Genomic DNA, 19975 nt, shown 5'->3' with positions numbered 1-19975 from the left:
AATAAACAGTGCAAATATTGTAGAGCCAAGCTGGAGTTGTAATATAGGCCAGGTAGAGGATATACTTGCAGAATGCTTCTGATATATTATTAAAGACTGGCCCCTAGTGGTGAGAACAACGCCAAACCATGCAGGTCTGACTCAGTTAACTTTACTATATATCTGGAAATATACTGACATCATCAAAGGCCACATTCAGGCAGTTTCAGGCAACACATACTGAATGTTACTTTTCAATGCAGCACATTTAGTTAGATCATGTTATATATCGAAAAGGCCCCCAATTAGGGTAACCTGACTCCGCCAGATGGCAGCAGCAGTGAGTTCCTCCTCCTGCTCCCATCTGGTCCCTCTCGGGCAGAGACGATGTAGGCCTACTTCGATCAGGCAGGAGGCAGGAGGGTGGTAAATGGTGCATTTATATAGCGCCTTTATCCAAGGCGCTTTACATAGATTGTGCATTATATTCACCCATTCACACACACATTCATACACCGATGGCGGCGGAAACCATGCAAGGCACCAACCAGCACATCAGGAGCAATTATGGGTTCAGTGTCTTGCTCAAGGACACTTCGACACTAACTCTGGGGGAGCCCGGGTTCGAACTGGCGACCTTGTGGTTACCATCCAGCCACTCTATCCCTGAGCCACCACCGCCAATACTATACCGCAATCTGGCGGAGTCATGTTACAAATAGGGCCCAAACACAAAAAATGTGTACATCTAAATGTATTATCCCAAACTATGTCAGAGAGTTTGCGGAACTCGTTACTCCTTTGGCTTGCAGGCTAGAAGATAGAAATATCTCACTCCCACCACCACCTCTGTGTCTGAAGATGTCACCCCCATGACTGACAATAACCTGCGGAAAGACAGACGTGACCATGAGTCCTTTACTTGTTTCCTTTACAAGATCTTGGTTAAGAGGGTCTTTATGAAAACTTTTGTAGAAAAAATAATAATATGAGGCATGCTGTGAGTCCAGGAGATATATTTGTCAAAATATTATTATTAATTATTAATAATCAATGAATTAGTAATGCAGGTGCAGCCTATACAAAATGTACAAATAATGTAGAAACAGTGTGCAAGTAAGCAGGCGTGTGTTCTATATACCAGAGGTTCTCCAAAGTGGATCCTTGAGGGGGTTCCAGGGGGTCCGCAGAAAAATGTGGAAGAGTACTGTAATAGTCGGCTATAGACATCCTGAAAGTGAATGTTTTTTAGTGGTCTAGGCTTAGCTTATAAGTTGATTAGGTGTTTTTTAAGCATCTAGCCTATATATTATCTATATTTTAGCAGTTTTTTAAGCGTCTATAAATAGACCATCTGCATTTTAGCTGTGTTTTAAGCGTGTTTTTTATATACTGTCTGTTGAAATTCAATGTCTGATCTAAGCCTAGACCGCTAAAAACCTTCACTTTTGGACCAGTTATAACCCGGTTTAATTTAGACAGATTTTAAACATCTAATAGCTTGACAAATTCTCAGCTGTAAACACTTAAGTCCTATTTTAAGGGTCCCTATATACACAATCTTATTCAGATGGGGGTCTGTGGCCAAATACATACATTTGAGGGTCCTTGACATGAAATAGTTTGAAAACCTATATATATACAGTACAGTATAACCTCTGAGTGATGTCCATGGACAGCATGCAGGCCTCCTGTGGGTCTTTTCTCTGCAGAGCCTGGTAGCTAGAGAAAGATTCTATCATCCGTATATAGCTCAACAGAGGCATGGACCTCTTCACCAATGTACACTCCTGCCTGAAAAACACACACAAACACGGGTGCATGCACGCACGCATACGCATATCACAATTATAATTTAACATTTGCTCATGTTCTTATCCAGAAAGTGCCATGAAAACTATTAAAACTGTAAAATATTCTGAACAAGCTAACAGCATCTACTTCTGTAGATGTATTTTTCATCGCAAAAAGTATAACCCATTTCTGTTTGCAAGAATGCTTGACAGGACAAGGCAAAAGAACACCGTTAGATCAGTAAAGAATGAATTTACAGTATGTGAATGTGTGTGAAAAAGATTAAGACCATGTTTTCACTAACCACTCCTTCTCAGGGTAAGGGAGGGAGTCATATGCCTCTCGATAGAGCCCAATAGAGCAAGGACCAAGGTGGGGACTGCGGTATGGTCTCAGGGCATCATAAAACTGAGGAAAACAACATAAAGAAACAGTCAGTTTGGCTCTAGCAAGGTTGGTTTTACACCTCTGTAGTTGAGCATTTAATGAGTATACTTTAACAGGCATAATTGTTTAATTTGTACTAAAAGAAATTAACAAATGTAGGAATAATGTCAAAATAATGTATTTAATTCAGCGATGCAGAAATGCTCATTCATGCCTTCGTCAGCTCCCTCCAACTCCTTCTAGCAAGAACTAGAAAATAGGACCACATTTAATATTTATGTTTCTCAAGGCACAGGTTACCCGCTGCACTCTGAATTTATTTAAAAATTGTATTGTTTGCTTTTAAATCACTGAATGACCCTTGCCCCTTACATTCCTGAACTTCACACCCCTTACACCCCTCCCTGTATTCTTAGATCTGCAGACAATTCTGTTGCTCTCGGTCCCCTGGTGGGCAAAACTTCTTGCAGAAGGCAGTTGGTCATTTGAGCTCCACATTTGTGGAATAAACTAAAAATCCCACAAGCTACCTTAGTGTCCTCTTTTGAAAACATGATTTATTTTTTTATAAATGGCCTAATGGCCTTTAAGTAGAGTTTTTCCTCTTTTCTATTTTGTTTTGTTTCATTGTCTCTTCTATGAATTCTTATTTCTTGCCTGATATTTGTAGTTTTTATATCTGTGAAGCACTTTGTAAACTTGTTTTTGAAAAGTGCTATTCACGTACATTTATATTGTATTATACCTCTTTGCAGACTTGGTTGAGTTTGGTTGAGCAGCACTCTGGGTAACTCAGCTCCATATCCATGGTGTAGTTGAGCAAAGCTATGCAGCCGCCAGGCTTCAGGACCCGGTGGGCCTCTTGAAGGAAACGTGGCCGGTCAAACCAGTGGAAGGATGACATGGCTGTTACTAGATCCACAGAGCTGTCACCCAATGGCAGGTCCTCAGCTACACACTGTCTGAAAGGTCAGAGGTCAGCAATTATATTTTATTTCTTGTCCACATTTGGAGTTACATCATGGCAAGGTAACGATACAACCCAAACCTCTATAAAAGTGCTCTTACCCTTTAAATATGTTTGAATATTTAACCCCTCCTATAGTGTACGGGAAAAAAAGTTTTGTTTTGTTTTCTGTTGACAAGGTTTGCTCATAGGGGGAGCTGTTGGGAAAAAGCATGTTAGCAATAGTTCCAGGAAGTGAGGTACCAGGAACAGCTATAAAAGTAGGCTACAGGAAGTGAGGTGGTATTGCCTTATTGGCCCTGCACCCGCTGTTGAGGTGCGTGTAAATAGGTACTGTATGCTCATACAATAACTACCTGGCCATTATATACAGTAACCCTTATGCATGCTTACTTATATGTGATGTTTGGGGTGCTGGTGTGCTCCAAAGCCACTTCTATCTGGGCAGGACTCACGTCGGTCCCCAGCACAGCTGCAAAGTGATTGGCAAGAAGTGTGGTGCCCTGCCCTGAACCACAGCCCACATCCACAGCCAGATCAAAAGTTCGACCTTTCTGAGAAAGCACAGATGAAATCAACCCCAGTCACAATATATCAAACTCTACAATGTCATACAATAATAGAAAAAGTAAGGCAAATCAAATTTACAAATTCTATCAGTTCTTTGTTTCCATCTTAACCATAGCACAAGCAAATTAACATAGCAAATTAACTACCATTGTAACTTAATGACTGAATAACTTGTGGGACATTATGGATAATTTCCCACACACAACCCCTTTGGATGGTAGACCTGTAATAAGTTGAAACAGCAACATGTAGGGGCAGTGGGGGCACAATGAAATGGGGCCATGCATGGGCTATTAAATAGAAATACATATTATATTATGATCAATGTTGTGGGTAACACGATTACACAAGTAACACATTGAGTAGTAATAAAGCTTCTAAAACATTCATACGGTTTGTTATTTATTTATTTGATTTATAATATAATATAATATAATAATAATATTGAATATGTGCTGAATTTGAAGGTGTTAAAAGTTAATGGATTTTAGTAGTTTGCCTCACTTAAAACGTCCCTTACCTGTCTATCCAGGAAGTCCAGCACCTGTTGAATGAGCTGATCTGATGGACAGATCCTATACTTCCAGTAGGAAGCAGCATGGTCCTTGCCTTCAAACAGACGATGAGCCATGGAGGTTGATGCTACTGTTGCTGCAACTTGATGGTCAGTGACTTCGCTGTGTCGGTCTGCTCAATTTGTGATTCAGCCTCGGCAGGCCAAGCACAGTTCTATAGCTTTTCCCCCCCTAAAACGAGTTCAGTGAAATTAAACTAAAATAAGGTCAACTTGATTTTATTACAGATTAACAATAAGCTTTGCTATAGACTCTAGTCTGGTCCTTACACTATTAGACTAAACATAATGTTTAGATGTAAACACATTATTTGTGTATTGTAAAACACTCTCCTCCTTTTCGCTGATTTGGTGGTATTCCATGAAACAGTGAAGGGGATTACTGTGAAAGGGATTTGCACTCTTTGAGTCTCTCTCTCTCTCTCTCTCTCTCTCTCTCTCTCTCTCTCCCCACTAGATCCCCCACAAAACAGGGGCAGTGGGGCACAGTGTGCCTGTTAATGAGAGATCAGCCTGGAGGGGGAGGTTATGTGAAAGGGCCAGCAGAGTGGCCTATTGTGCGGTTAATGAATGGAAAGCTCATTCTGATTCTGTGTTCTGAAATTGGAAAGAATCACTTGTTTACGTGTGTGTACTACAGTAGCCTACTATAACATAAAACAACATAGGAAACTATGCAAAACTCTGTAAATGTATAGGCCTAGTCTGTTTTTTGCCCATGCAAGAGCAATAATGGTTTAACAAGCTTTGTTACTCTAGCCCCTAGAGGGAAGCAGAGATAAATGTGAGTCATAAGTACACAGGTATTTAAGGCCTTTCTGAACAGGCAGGCAGGAGATTACCAATCTGTGGGTCCTCACAACACAGTAGGTTTGTTTGAATGCCAACTTGACAAGTGGTGTACCATTCATGAATGTGTTGTAGAGAGGCGTGTTGTCTCTTCAGGGATTGTGCATGCAAACTGGATATGGGATTGTACAGATGCAGTTGAGAAAGTATGGCAATTGTGAACCAAGTAAGTCACTGCATGCAACCTTACAGTCACATGGGTCATGTGGAGTGAGCGGCCTAGGTTTGACCCTTGACCGCTGTTCCTTTTTCTTGATACCGTTTGTAGTTTGAGTATCATGGCACAAATCAGCTGGCTGCAAGTGAGCATGGTTTGGCCTCCTGGATTTAGACTTATGGTGATAAGTAGCTCTGGTCCATAGCTCTAATGCGCAACGCATTAGAGCTATGGACCAGAGCTAGGTGATAAGTAGAGTGCGGAGCTGCAGCTGGTTTGACCACATTTCTATCTGTTCATTGTTTGTTTGTTTGTCAAACCACCGCTGCCCCTAAAGGTCAAGTGTAAGGTGCTGACTGTTATAGTGTGATTTCACCAATTTGATTCACCTCTCTAATCCTGCAGCCAACAGAGTGGAGCACAAGCAAGCTGGTTCTTTTGGGTAGCATTTGGGGAAATGATAATGTATGCCATTGCTCACTTCAGATTTTAAATGAATTTGGAATAAAACAAAGTTTTATTGAAATTCCTTATTTGTACTAAAAGCTAATGAAGATTGTATATTTTTCTATTATACCTTGGAGTGTTGATTATTATAGCGGGTAACATTATGACACATGAATTCTCACTTTTCAAAGCCATACTTGCAGTGAATTGTCCAAGCAATTAGGGACACATGAGTATTGACCTCAATCATATACAATCTATTATTCAGTTATGTGACATCTCAACAGATAATTAAGGCTGCCAGCAGGGTATCAATTTAGCCGCAATTTGCAACGCTAGATTTTTTTATAATGGGATGAATCTAGAGTTGCAATACCCTCCATTGACTCCCCACTCATCCAATTTGGTTTGCGATCTGCTTGTCTTAAACAACGTTAAACTCACCAACATTGCAGCTGTAGTCCAAGCTTGAATTATCCTCTTTCAATCTGCCGAGCTTGTTTTTCATAAAAATCCACCGTAGAGATGTTATGAGTTACTTTCTGTCAAGACATCCTCTGCAGGTGATTCTTTTTCGTGTTGCAGTTTGGAAGCACTCGTTTTTGTTAACGGGTCGCGCTGCTGCCTCTTGCATTATGTGCAAATTCGAAACGGGTGGTACGCAGGGCCGTTCAGTGACATACGACGAGTGCTTCCAAACTCCAGCACTTAGAAAAAGAATCACCTGCACAGAATTTCTTGACAGAAAGTAGCACATAACATGTCTACGGTGGATTTTTATGAAAAACAAGCTCGGCAGATTGAAAGAGGATAATTCAAGCTTGGACTACAGCTGCAATGTTGGTGAGTTTAACGTTGTTTAAGACAAGCAGATCGCAAACCAAATTGGATGAGTGGGGAGTCAATGGAGGGTATTGCAACTCTAGATTCATCCCATTATTAAAAAAATCTAGAGTTGCAAATTGCGGCTAGGTATATCAACTGTACAACATTTGTAGACACAATTATGCATTTTAAATGACTGCTTTTGTCAGTTCAGGGTGAATAGCAGACATTTTAATAAGAGCTACAACCACCACACCACCACCACCACCATAAGCACATAACTGTGAGCTAACATTATGTGCACTTTGTAGGCTTTGTATAGCTAACACGATGCACAGTGCAGTGCTGTTCTCATCTCTTAGCCAATGAAGGCCAAGCATCCTTTTCATACAGCCTACAGTGATGGGTGAGGAACTAGCCTCGGTCCCAGGCTTACTTTTCTGCGAAAAGAAGAGCCTGGTCACAACGTAAGGCAGAGAAGCTATCGGGTGGATGTATCCTCCGGAACATCAGTCAGATGTATTTCCCCCGGATACGATATTTTCCCGACCAATCACAACACTTGTTTCATTCGCGGAGAATGTAAACTGATTTGTAAAGCATCAACGTCATTTCCTTGGGCAATACTTCCGCTAAAATCCCGCAACTTCCGCTGATAGTCTTTTCAGCGTAGGTCTTGCCCAGGGTGGTGAGGAACCCATCTCCAGTTAAAAACCGAAGGGCAGAGTGGTAGATTGTGTCGAGTGGTTTTAGTGACGACGGAGCTGCATGCATGTAGATAATATCGCCATAGTCGATAACTGATCAAATTGTGCTTTGAATCAATTGCTTCCTATTGTTTGAATTAAAGCAAGCTTTGTTTCGATAGAGGAATGCTAGTTTTTGTTTCAGTTTAGTGATGAGTTGTGAAATGTGGCTTTTAAATTACAGTTTGTTGTCTATCCATATGCCCAGATATTTATAGTTTGAGACTCTTTCAATAGGAGTCCCCTCTCTAGTTGTTATGTTAAAAATGGTTTGGGTGGCATTTGGTTTTCTAGAAAAGACCTTGAATTTTGTTTTTTCCAGGATTTAATAGAAGTTTAAGATTAAAGGGCCTGTTGAATTCTGTGAAAATCTGATTGTAGGTTTTGAAAAGCTAAATCAACTGAGGGGGCGACTGAATAGATGACAGTGTCGTCCGTGTAAAGATGTAATGCACTTTGTAACTCCACTGCTAAAATCATTTATAAAAAGTGTGAATAGAATCGGGGCTAGGATCGATCCTTGAGGGACCCCCTTGCTGATATTTAAAAACTCAGATGTGTAGCCATAACTGAAAGAAATATACCAGCAAAATGACTTTGGTCAGTGGGTCAGTAGCGGTCTCCGAGGCTAATGGGTCCGTGACGGTGCTTCTTTCCTATTGGTTAATGCCCGGTCAAAGTTCACCAATGTTCAACGGGAAGGAGTAACATTGTTTTGTAGCAAAAAAATACATAAATAAACACATGGAAACTGTCAGTTTCCATAGCTTTGTTCAGACTGCGCAAATCCAATCCAACTCCAAATCTGAAACAAAAATCACACCCGTGTGAAGTGAGTGGTGCAACTCCGTGTGGGGGTCCCCGGGGGGTCCCCGGAAGTTCCAGACCCACAGGAACACGGATAGACAGACAGACCCAGCCAGGGACACATATAGCTGTCTCTATAGGAGTGGTTGCACCACTCAAAAATCTGATTTATGTTGACTTTAGGCTGCCAGTCTGAGTCCCACCAGAGGCAGTGCTGTTCCATACAGCCATCCAGATTATTATGATTCTCATCTCATTTAAGACAATATAAACTATAGGGATTGTTAGGGTTATTCAAATATATTTTGTCAGTTGATTGAGTTATTTAATTGGAGTGTGTGAAATTACAGACAGAAAGAAGACACTGAAAATAAGAGAAAAGTTACACGTGAACAGGAATATTGAGGGTGAAAACGGTTACATACAGCTACATACAGAAACATGTGAACAAGCACCCAATCTACAGTATGTCAGTGTTTATCATTGTGGTTTTGATGCCAGAATGCAGAAGTACTCCATGAACAGCTTGATTTCGGTGTCTGGACATGTTACTCCCATCTCCCTCAGCAACCTGGAAAAAAGTAATTATTATTTCCAATTAGAAAAAACCTATTTGGTATTTATTTGTATTTGGTATATAGTATGTATTAATTTATCGATTTGTAACTCTGAGAGTGTGCAAATGTAATTTGTATGGGTCCCTTTGATTACATTTGGATGTTCTCTGAGTTACATAAACCATATGAAGCCTAGCATTCCTATTGTGGGGAACAGAACATTCGGCTAAAATATCCAATCTACAAGCTCACAACTCTGCAGTGTAGAGGGGGGAAAAGGAGCAGACCTAGTATGGTTAATTAAGTATGTAGGATTCATGTGGTTAAAGGAGAAATCCAGACCAGTGGTAGAGGTGAAAACAATTACGGCGGACCGCAGCTCCGAGCATGCGTGCTGGGTCTTGAGCTCGTTCGCCTTTTACAGAGGCCCCTTTGGGACAAAACACTGCAGTGACTTTGGTCATTATGAAAGACAGATGTGTAGAAAACATCACACCCGTGTGAACTTCAACTTCAAATAACTTTATTTTTCCTTTCGGAAACTTATTTTGTGCAGTGGTAAAGACAACAGAAATCACAGTACACACAAACACAGTTACTATATAAAAGATCATAAAAACAACTTTTAAGAGAGACTACCTAAAAGCATAATATATTAAAAATCTGTTCTATAAGTACTAATAATTAAAAATCTAAATATTTACTGTATGCAACCTGTGCGTTCACTATATAGTCCATCGGGGGGGGGGGGGTTCAGCCTAGGCGTTCAAGAGTCTGATGGTGCTGAGTGGTGCAACTCAGCATTGACGTCACACACTAACCATAGCAACCATGCACGTGGCCCCAGGTACAGGTACACACAGGTACAGGTACACACATACATAGACACATACAGACAAAGCTGGTTATTGGAGTGGTTTGCACCACTCAAAAATATATATAATTTCCGAGCGATCAAAATAAGCGTTTTAGCCTAAGATCCAGCACGCATGGTCGGAGCTGGATGTTATGTAATATTTCACCTGTACCACTTGTTATTGGATATAATAACTCCTTTAAACACACAGTTTACAGTGTATGTGCACGTGTGCGAGTGTGTTTGACCTGTCTTGAATACTGTGAGAGAGGGCATCAGCTGCCTGGTTGTCTTGCCTCCTGTAGGTTTGGAACAGGGACCAGGACTCCATAAAACCCACCAGGGTTCTCACAGAGATGGAACAGCTCACCTGGATGGACTCAACCCTGAGGGGGACGCACACGTACACACACACACCCACACGCGAGCGTGCACGCACACCATATAGATGTCTACAGCAGGTACCGTACGTTCTTGTATGTACTGTATGGTAAAGTAGAATGTACAATGATAGACCAGTATAGTGGTTTTCTGGTCTAATGACGGTTTCATAATAATGTATCTCGTTTGAGTTCAACTTGCGAGGATCACTTCGCACAGGTTGTTCTAGGTGAAAAGGCTCATGAATGGCCTGGGCCATGGCTCAATGGTCCAGGCACCTTGGCTGGTAATCCGCGGGTTCGACTCCCGATCCCGACGGCCTTTACTGCATGTCTTCCCCCCATCTCTCTCCCCATTTCCTGTCAGCCTACTGTCTGTCCCTCCATAAAAAATATAAAATAAAGGCAAAAGCCACAAAAAAACAAACATTTAAAAGGCTCATGAATATTCCTTGACGTTGCTTCCTTCTTTACAATACTTATTTACTGAATCGCTCAAAATAATCACGTCGGTGTGAACACACATTTAATGTGGTTACCTCTCTTTGTATTTGTGTAGTAATTGGTAGTGTGGTAGTTACCTCTCTTTGTATTTGTGTAGTAATTGGTAGTGTGGTAGTTACCTCTCTTTGTATTTGTGTGGTAATTGGTAGTGTGGTAGTTACCTCTCTTTGTATTTGTGTAGTAATTGGTAGTGTGGTAGTTACCTCTCTTTGTATTTGTGTAGTAATTGGTAGTGTGGTAGTTACCTCTCTTTGTATTTGTGTAGTAATTGGTAGTGTGGTAGTTACCTCTCTTTGTATTTGTGTAGTAATTGGTAGTGTGGTAGTTACCTCTCTTTGTATTTGTGTAGTAATTGGTAGTGTGGTAGTTTACCGTAGTTACCTCTCTTTGTATTTGTGTGGTAATTGGTAGTGTGGTAGTTACCTCTCTTTGTATTTGTGTGGTAATTGGTAGTGTGGTAGTTACCTCTCTTTGTATTTGTGTAGTAATTGGTAGTGTGGTAGTTGCCTCTCTTTGTATTTGTGTAGTAATTGGTAGTGTGGTAGTTACCTCTCTTTGTATTTGTGTAGTAATTGGTAGTGTGGTAGTTACCTCTCTTTGTATTTGTGTAGTAATTGGTAGTGTGGTAGTTTACCGTAGTTACCTCTCTTTGTATTTGTGTGGTAATTGGTAGTGTGGTAGTTACCTCTCTTTGTATTTGTGTAGTAATTGGTAGTGTGGTAGTTACCTCTCTTTGTATTTGTGTAGTAATTGGTAGTGTGGTAGTTACCTCTCTTTGTATTTGTGTAGTAATTGGTAGTGTGGTAGTTTACCGTAGTTACCTCTCTTTGTATTTGTGTGGTAATTGGTAGTGTGGTAGTTACCTCTCTTTGTATTTGTGTGGTAATTGGTAGTGTGGTAGTTACCTCTCTTTGTATTTGTGTAGTAATTGGTAGTGTGGTAGTTGCCTCTCTTTGTATTTGTGTAGTAATTGGTAGTGTGGTAGTTACCTCTCTTTGTATTTGTGTAGTAATTGGTAGTGTGGTAGTTACCTCTCTTTGTATTTGTGTAGTAATTGGTAGTGTGGTAGTTTACCGTAGTTACCTCTCTTTGTATTTGTGTGGTAATTGGTAGTGTGGTAGTTACCTCTCTTTGTATTTGTGTGGTAATTGGTAGTGTGGTAGTTACCTCTCTTTGTATTTGTGTAGTAATTGGTAGTGTGGTACTTACCTCTCTTTGTATTTGTGTGGTAATTGGTAGTGTGGTAGTTTACCGTAGTTACCTCTCTTTGTATTTGTGTGGTAATTGGTAGTGTGGTAGTTACCTCTCTTTGTATTTGTGTGGTAATTGGTAGTGTGGTACTTACCTCTCTTTGTATTTGTGTGGTAATTGGTAGTGTGGTAGTTACCTCTTGTTGTATTTGTGTGGTAATTGGTAGTGTGGTACTTACCTCTCTTTGTCAGGGAATGGAATTGCACTGAACATCTCTTCCAGTTTATTGTCGTTAACAGTTACCCGGCTGTTAGTGTATGGTGCCAAAGACTCCTTCACCTAAACGGGTAGAAAATAGAGCCAATATGTTTAATTAATTCATCTTTAATTAATTAATTATTTATTATTATTATTAATAATAATAAATAATGATATCAATTGTAGCACTAGTGTAACTTGTATTAATAATAATAATGTGTTATGTTGATTTTCAGTATTGAAGAATTTTAGATTTTTTTTAAATGGTGGGGGAAATATTTTACTGTAGAGAACATGCATCAATTTGTTGTACTCACTAATGTACTCAATAACATTTCCCCACTGCTGTACTCTAAGCTAATAGAGCTAATAATAGAGCTATTAGAGTGCATTATAGTTTAATTATAGTATGAGTTTGATTCTAAATTGAACCCACATCACAGTAGATGTTAGTGAGTTTGTCTCCACACTCCCCATAGTGGAGTCTCTCCTGGCTGAAGCCAAGCAAGGCCATGCAGCCTCGAGGCTTTAGAACCCGACTGGCCTCAGCCAGGAACTGCTTCTGGCCAAACCAGTGGGCCGCTGAGGCCGCTGTCAGCAAATCTACAGAACTGTCAGGAAATGGTAGTACCTCGGCTGTCCCCTCCCTGCAGATGGAGGCAAAAGAGTCAAACTTATATCCAGGATCTACACAGAGACATAAAGATTCAGATTTTATGTCATGAGCTTCATACAAAACCCCAGACCCCAGAATGAAACAAATAAAGTTGGGTTAATTCATGTAACAGTTCCAGCGAAACTTGACATAAAGCTCCGAGATCTAGAGCTACACCCAAGCATGCACAAATGGATACAAGACTTCCCGTCAAGCCTGTCTGATCCCCTGACCCTCAACACTGGAGCACCCCAGAGATGCGTGCTGAGCCCTCTCCTCTACTCCCTATACACGTATGACTGCACAGCCACACATGACCTCATAAAGTACGCAGACGACACGGCAGTAATAGGCAGAATCGTGTACGATGTGTAGCCGAAGCCCAACGCATCATAAAGGACAAACACCACCCAATTCACAAAGTGTTCACCCCTTCACAACGCCCGCGGAGAGGGCAAAGGGGCCTACCGCACGCAGTATCAAGAGCAGCACCACCAGGCTAAGGAACAGTTTCCACCCGACAGCCGTCAGTTTGCTGAAGCATGGCATGAGATAACAGAAATCCGGTGCACTTACTGTAAGCATTTTGCTATAAGCACATTATGGATGATCTATGTGGCAAATACATAACATAAACACACATACTGTACGTGTACACAGTCTGACACTGACACAGTCCTACCTGTATGTAATATTGGGATACCCGGGCACAGCCCTGGCCTCATCCAGTTGGCATTTGCTGATGTCCAGACCCACTACTTCCTGAAAGAACGGCGCCAGCAGGCGAGAATTCTGACCGGTTCCACAGCCCAGGTCCACCGCTAACACATGGGGCTGTCCTTTCTTAAGTGGAGTAGAAAATATGAATATCATTGTGATGAACCAAGTATTTGCCTTTTTATTTTTGTGCAGAATAATACTTTTCATATAGCTGCACATACAGTATAAAACAATGTTTTGTACATAAAACATGTGCTGCACGCGCACGCACGCACACACACACATACACTACACACACACACAACGTTGTGTTTTTCGAACATGTTCCACTTAACCTCTATATATAGACGAATCGGCTGCGTCAATGTGACACCGCAGCTATGTTTGCAGCCTGCACGGATTTGTCTATAGGCTACTTATCATACGACAAATAGTGAATACAGCAGACCTACAATTGCACAATGCATGGCAATTGTGGTGCCTTGTTAGCTTGTAGATTTCCGCAGCTATCCTTAACTATTTCCGCAGTCTTTGAAACTGCAGAAACTGTAGAGAAGATTTGGCTATTTTAAAAAACAAAAATCACCCAGGGCCAAAAATGCAAGATATTATTTTGTGTTCAAAATGTCGGACTGCCTCCATGACGAGGCCTCACGCCACACGTGTCCCCTGAGACCTTTGGTGCCCCTCAAGGGGGAGAAACCGTGCCTGGCCTAGAATCCACGGAGCGGTGCCCTATGCCTAGTAGGCCAGCTGTATGCAATCAATCAATGCTGCTGTGTCAAACTGTGCACCGCAGCATTGATTGCATACAGCTAGCCTACAGGGCACCTTTGTGGATTTGTCTATACTCGTGTCTTAAGTCATTTCAGCATATAGTCCCTTTGTTTATGACATACTACCGTACTATACCTTCTTGTCCAGGTATTGTAGGATAATGTGCTTGACCTCATCAGGGGGCACAAAGCGAAACTTCTGGTAAAGCAAAGCATGTTGCTTTCCCTCAAACAGACGATGGGTCATGTTACTGTTTTTGCTCCGTTCTGTTCTGTCCGTTCCTTCCTTCCTTGATGATTTTGTCTAGTCCTGTTTATTTATTTCTTTTTTCTCTAAACGTCTATAATGTAACTTCTCTTGCACTGTATGCTGTTGTCCCTCTTCTGCCACTGTGCTTCTTCTTATTTAACTGTTGGCCGACTATCTGAAGTGCCTTCTCCTTATAGGGTTTGGGAAGATCCAGTTATGTCTACGCTGCTACGTGACTTAGTCCATAATGCAGGTCACTGGGTAGTCAATGTTCTCCAGTAGTATAATCATAGTATACGGTATGCTCTGTTAATCATTTCATGGAATAGATAAGGAAACCAAGCATGTTAGGTTGCATTCTCAGGAACAGTTAAAAAATAAAAATATATAATCCTAAAACAGCATTTATTAGATTCTAAATAGAAACGCACGTTTATTCTACAAGTTTTTGTCTGTTTATAAACACCATTGTAAAGATGAGGCCTGTAAACTTTAAAGGGCTGCCTACAATACAAATCTGACCTATAGGCTACACAGTGTGAATCCAACCATAATTTTTAAATAATACAAACTTTTAATATTCATGGCCTTGGAGCCAATGCAGTTAATGTGGATTAACATTGTCTCTTTCTGAGAAGAAATACTGTACATATATGACATTTAAGCAAGTTTCAATATTAAATATGCGACAGTGCCTAATACTGTTATAATAGTTTGACTTGGTGCTTTGAATTGAGCACTACTGTAATAGTGACTAGTGACACCCTTTTTGTCTAATGGCAAATTGGCATGGTTTATCCACAAGGAAAAGCAGCACAGAAAACGGCGGAAGAGGTCAACAAAAGGGAACTTACCGTACGCGTTGATGTGCCTGTATGGCTGAGGCTGAAGACCTCTCACTTAACACTTTAAATGACCTGACATTCCTTTACTGCAAGGGAGGCATTCTGTTAAAGTATACACACGTAAGGTAATTAATAAGCTGTGTTCCATCTTTAACCGCTTATCCAGAGTCGAGTCGCGGGGGGGTTCCAGCAGAGACCCCCAGACTTCCCTCTCCAGAGCAGCATTAGCAACAGTTGATCATCAATATTTTTAAATACCATATCATTCGTACCAATAGTTTCCACTGCTTTTCCAATCCTGTCACTCACTAGTATGTTATAGTTAGTATAGTTGCACTGAGAAGTTGAATATTAACTGCACAGCACAGCACATTCTCAGGCTTCTGCTTCAGTTGCATTCAACATGAGCAGCGTGAGCTCAATGTTCGGTTTGCCAAACGTCAAACAATGACTGGAAAATAATTATAGCATTATTTAATGCAAACCTTCACCACAGCCAAAAGTGTAGTGACACTGTGTGCTAAATGATGGCATACATATTCTAAATCCATGTAACTGTTTGGTTTCAGAAAACATACTGTAGATGGCTGAATGAGTTGTAAGGAGTTCATCTGCCTTTTTTGACCCTCACTTCAGTTGTTTTGGAGTTGTACCAGTGTGGTACAGTATCGACAAGGAAAATTCAAATGTGTTTCAACTAGCATGAGGGGATAATATTTACATTTTTGGGTTAGCTTTACCTTGGAATGAAAAGTTTCAAGCACTAGGCCCTCATGAAATTGAAGTTTGGAGTTGGTGACACCTTTCAACGTCACAGGTCCACATTAGATTTAAAATGTGTGTTGAGTTAACATTATTGTTTATCCCAGTCTATCTTTTTTTTCCTTTATATAGATCAAAGTGTTTGTTTTTTATTCATGCCCTGGTTGTGGTTGCTTCGTTCCTCTGGGGTGGTAAAGGGTTTTTAATTGGTCTATAGATAATAGAAATAATGACCTGTTGACCACTTACAGAATCATTATTCAAAACACAACTAACCTCTCACAATAAAATCCTCAGTGTTTATTTAACTCTTGAGAGTTCAATATCACGTCCCTGAGCTACTCATTAAACGGGATACCAAGATGTTTACGCCAGACCAGAAGATGTCAGCATTGAAAGTCTACATTGCACCATTTTACTAGCTTTGGACTTGTTAACAGCTAGTCCTGTAATGAGATGTAATAACAGTAAAATAAAATGTGTCACACAATCTGAGCTCGTAGATCAACAAAGCACAAACTAGGGAAAAACAACAAAAAGTTATTTGTTCAGCAGAACCTCTCAATAGGCATACAGTAACCATTGGGTCATAATTAGTTGTAGCGACTGGCTGAATGTGGTCCCTGCGGCCTGTAGTTTGCCAATGTAGAGGAGACGCACCGGGGACGCCATGGCATGAGGCGGGCATCAGGGAGGACAGTTGGTCACTTAATTGGGCAATAATGGCAGACATTAGAATAACATTACATCACTCATGGGCTACCCTGCAAAGCCTACATGCATCTAAATGTATTGTCAAAAGGTTTCATAACCTTAACCTATAATATTTAAAATAATTTGACTGTCTAGTTTTTGTCTGGTTATCTCTGATTGACCAGTGTTGGTGCCAAGCTTGGTGCGGATCGGAGCAACGGCGGACCTTGCAGGGTTGCGTGATACGTTTGTAACATCCACCATCCACCCATTAGACAGTGGTGGAAAGTAACTAAGTACATTTACTTAAGTTCTGTACTTACTGTAAGTACAATTTTGAGGTATTTACACCTTACGATCCAAGGCTCTAGTTTGACCTGATGAAGAACCTGATGAAGAGCCTTGGCTCGAAACGTTGTCAATAAATTACATTGGAGCAGATGAGTGTGCAGGTTTTTTATTTTTCTGATGTTACTGATGGAACTAAAATCCGGCGCTGAAGCTCAATTAATGGATAAAAATAAAGGAGGATCGAAGACCAATTGATAGATATAAAATGATACCTATATGAATATTGTAATAGTTTTAAAGCACTGTATATAAATACCTTCAATAGCCCAGCAGGGAGACCCAAATGCAGTGCTGTCTTTACCTTAAAAACGAGTGAATAGCCCTTTAAATCCTGAATGACAGCCACTGTACCATTAAAAAATAGAAAGATACCTTAGTAATTTGGAGGCAGACGAAATGAAGTTCGGAGAGGAAGAGGTTTTAACATTCATTTTTAGTAGGTAAAAAGTCAATTTACAGAGGAATGTGCTACATGGTTCAGATAATAGTACAATTTATTATTAGTATTATTAGTATTCAAATTGTTCCAAGATGGATCCGAACTGAACTGAACTCCTGGCCGTTCTTCATGTCTAAATACTCCAGCTGACATCAGTTTGTTGATGTAATTGGCTGGTATATAGTTCATGTCCGCAATATCCCACGGTGGCGATCTCTCATTGGTCCAGCACCTAGATGATGAGGATGGTGTAGCGACGTAGAATTCATCTCCTTGGTCCCACACATTGATGGCCATTGAAGCCGGGAGAGCACACAAGCTGGCGTTGCCAGGCAACCTGAAGATAACTTTCTTTCCCTGCACTGAGTTACTGGGCCAAGGTCAAACTAGACTGATAACACGGCAGCTGCATGTTGAATTAAAAAAAACAGCGCCTACAGTATCATAACTTAATGACTGAGAAGAGACAGTATGGCGACTGAACAAGATATTAAATAGGACAGATGAAAACATATTTTGGCCATAAACATGGATGACATGACATTAATTGATTAGATGAGCAACCCTGTGTAAACAGCCAGTAGGGTAGGAGTAAAATGATAAAAAGGGCAAGATGACAAAATATGAATGACACGGCCTGGGCCAAAGTTCAGGAGGATATGGGACATTGACCACTAGGCATTTGTTTGTAAACAGATAAGAAATAATTTATCTAACAGTTACTTTCCAACCCAGCACCTGAACTAAAGTGCGTATTCGTTTTTGTATGAAAATACACCTTAACATCAATCCAACACTGATGATAGCACTGTGAAACAAGTCTATTGCTATCTTGGGCGTAGCTGCATTGGGAACTCCTTATCACCCTACCTTTTAATTAAAGGACCACTTCACCACTTTTCAACCTAACTTCATATAATAGGTCCTAAAACAAAAATACATGGCATGGATGCACCTGGGACATATCCTCAGTGATGTATCCCAAGGTCATCGGGGTTTCGGGTCTCCCAACATCATACCCCTCACTCAGGTGACCCATCCGGGGTGATCAAGTCCCGACTTACAGTACGTCCCAGTAGCTACCCTCGATCAGTCCTAATTAGGGAAAAACCAGACCCACACAATCCGTTCCTCCTGAACTGCTCTGCCGGGACTGGGAGGTAGTATTCTTGCGCGTGGAAGGACTAGGCTCTGTGGGTTGACTCCTGTCCGGGCCCCTCCTACGTCTCACCAGGTCCACTCCTGCTCTCACCAGGTCCAGCCCCTGTGTGTTGCACCAGACTCCCAGCACCAGGCACTTCATTCAGGAATGGTGGATTCTCGAGCCGCAATGGTTCCGCAATGGTTCCGCAGGCTCCACCTTGCCCCTTGGTCCTCAGTGATAATCATAATAAAATGGTACCATTTTTTCCTACTCAGTCTGTGTCTCATAGGAGGGCTGTGGGCAGTTCAGAAACCCGTCCACCAGTGACATCATCGATGGGGAATACAAGCTAATAGAAACTGCAGGCTTTCTAGTCCTGAAAAGTTGTAATGCAAAAATGGAAGCCACCGTTCTCACGATAATACAAATCTAAGCATTTTTGTAAAAAGAAATCTTGTTTAAAAACAATCTGCCTAACGATGATGTCACTGGTGGACGGGTTTCTGAACTGCCCACAGCCCTCCTATGAGACACAGACTGAGTAGAAAAGAATTGTGCCATTTTATCATGATTATTAGTGAGGACCTATTATATGAAGACGGGTTGAAAAGTGGTGAAGTGGTCCTTTAACACTTGTAGTGCTACTAAAGTCCTCCTGCATGGTGCTATTGCTTGAATGCCAGCCCAGATGCAGAGAGGTTTTATTTTGAACCACTTCCATTTATTTTGTTTCCCAAAAAGCAGGAAGCAAAATCTCCACCACTAAGTCCTGCTAATATAAGCTATCTTTCTCCAGACACTTTAATATTGTAACCACAATGCAACGAAAAATCTGAAAAGAGCCCAAAACCTCGCCGCTCTGTTTAATCACTGTGGATGCAGCATAGTTTCAGAGAAAACAGCATTTAAAGACTACCACTAAACAGGAAGTGAACGGGCGGGACATCTGGGTGGGTGGGGCTGAGGCAAGCATTGCCTAACAACTGGGCCGCTTCTAAAACATTTTTTAGCGAGACCTTTTTATATCGATATAAAACGTTGTGCAAACTTTAGATGTCAATCGTAGCCAATCAGGATGGAATATGAAAACGGATCTGTGTTGATCACATGACTATAGAGATATTGTATACAGATTTGCAGTATTAAAGTAGTAAAGTGGCATAGATTTCAGATGTGAAAAATGCAGGGCAAAGGTTTTCCCTTGGCCTCTATGGAGTGCGCATACAAAGTTTTACACAGACAATTATAGGTAAAACACCCTGTTTTAGCACCCTGATTTGCAAAACTTTAAGTGGCATTTCTTCCTCGCCCTAGTGGGAATGAGCATGGACACACACACACACACACACACACACACACACACACACACACACACACACACACACACAAAATGTCTGTATATAATTATGAAAGCCAGAATGGGCTGACCCAATGAAGGCACCGTGATCAAACCCCAAAGATTACTGTCTGGAACATTTCTTTATTCTCTAGT

The 19975-nt window shown here is 41.0% G+C and overlaps 2 protein-coding genes across 2 annotated transcripts in view; one reads left to right on the top strand and one right to left on the bottom strand.

Moving 5' to 3' along the window:
- Positions 1 to 603: 603 nt before the first annotated feature.
- LOC306934910 (uncharacterized protein) lies at positions 604 to 14334 on the bottom strand. Its single transcript, XM_079517720.1, has 11 exons — positions 14136 to 14334; positions 13186 to 13346; positions 12285 to 12495; positions 11829 to 11929; positions 9777 to 9901; positions 4218 to 4384; positions 3521 to 3681; positions 2906 to 3122; positions 2078 to 2181; positions 1636 to 1773; positions 604 to 866 (listed from the first exon to the last, which is right to left on the bottom strand). The coding sequence occupies exons 1-11, from the start codon at positions 14244 to 14246 to the stop codon at positions 773 to 775; spliced, it is 1590 nt and encodes a 529-aa protein (XP_079373846.1). The 5' UTR covers positions 14247 to 14334; the 3' UTR covers positions 604 to 772.
- adarb1b (adenosine deaminase RNA specific B1b) overlaps positions 4263 to 19975 on the top strand; it is a 196974-nt gene continuing 181261 nt past the window's right edge. Inside the window, exon 1 of the mRNA XM_079517556.1 lies at positions 4263 to 4361. The gene's annotated coding sequence lies outside the window, so the exon portion shown is untranslated. The remainder of the gene's footprint in view (positions 4362 to 19975) is intronic.

The sequence above is a fragment of the Electrona antarctica genome (genome assembly GCF_951216825.1).
Source record: "Electrona antarctica genome assembly, chromosome: 13".
Lineage (NCBI taxonomy): Eukaryota > Metazoa > Chordata > Actinopteri > Myctophiformes > Myctophidae > Electrona > Electrona antarctica.
This window is presented reverse-complemented; position numbering and strand designations above follow the sequence as displayed.

What these genes read in the sequence shown, in the direction of transcription:
- LOC306934910 (XM_079517720.1), bottom strand. Translation starts at nt 14,246, where the DNA reads ATGACCCATCGTCTGTTTGAGGGAAAGCAACATGCTTTGCTTTACCAG. An exon ending in TACAATACCTGGACAAGAAG is followed by an intron (nt 13,347 to 14,135) that starts GTATAGTACGGT and finishes ACTCCACTTAAG; the next exon opens with AAAGGACAGCCCCATGTGTT. An exon ending in TATCCCAATATTACATACAG is followed by an intron (nt 12,496 to 13,185) that starts GTAGGACTGTGT and finishes CTCCATCTGCAG; the next exon opens with GGAGGGGACAGCCGAGGTAC.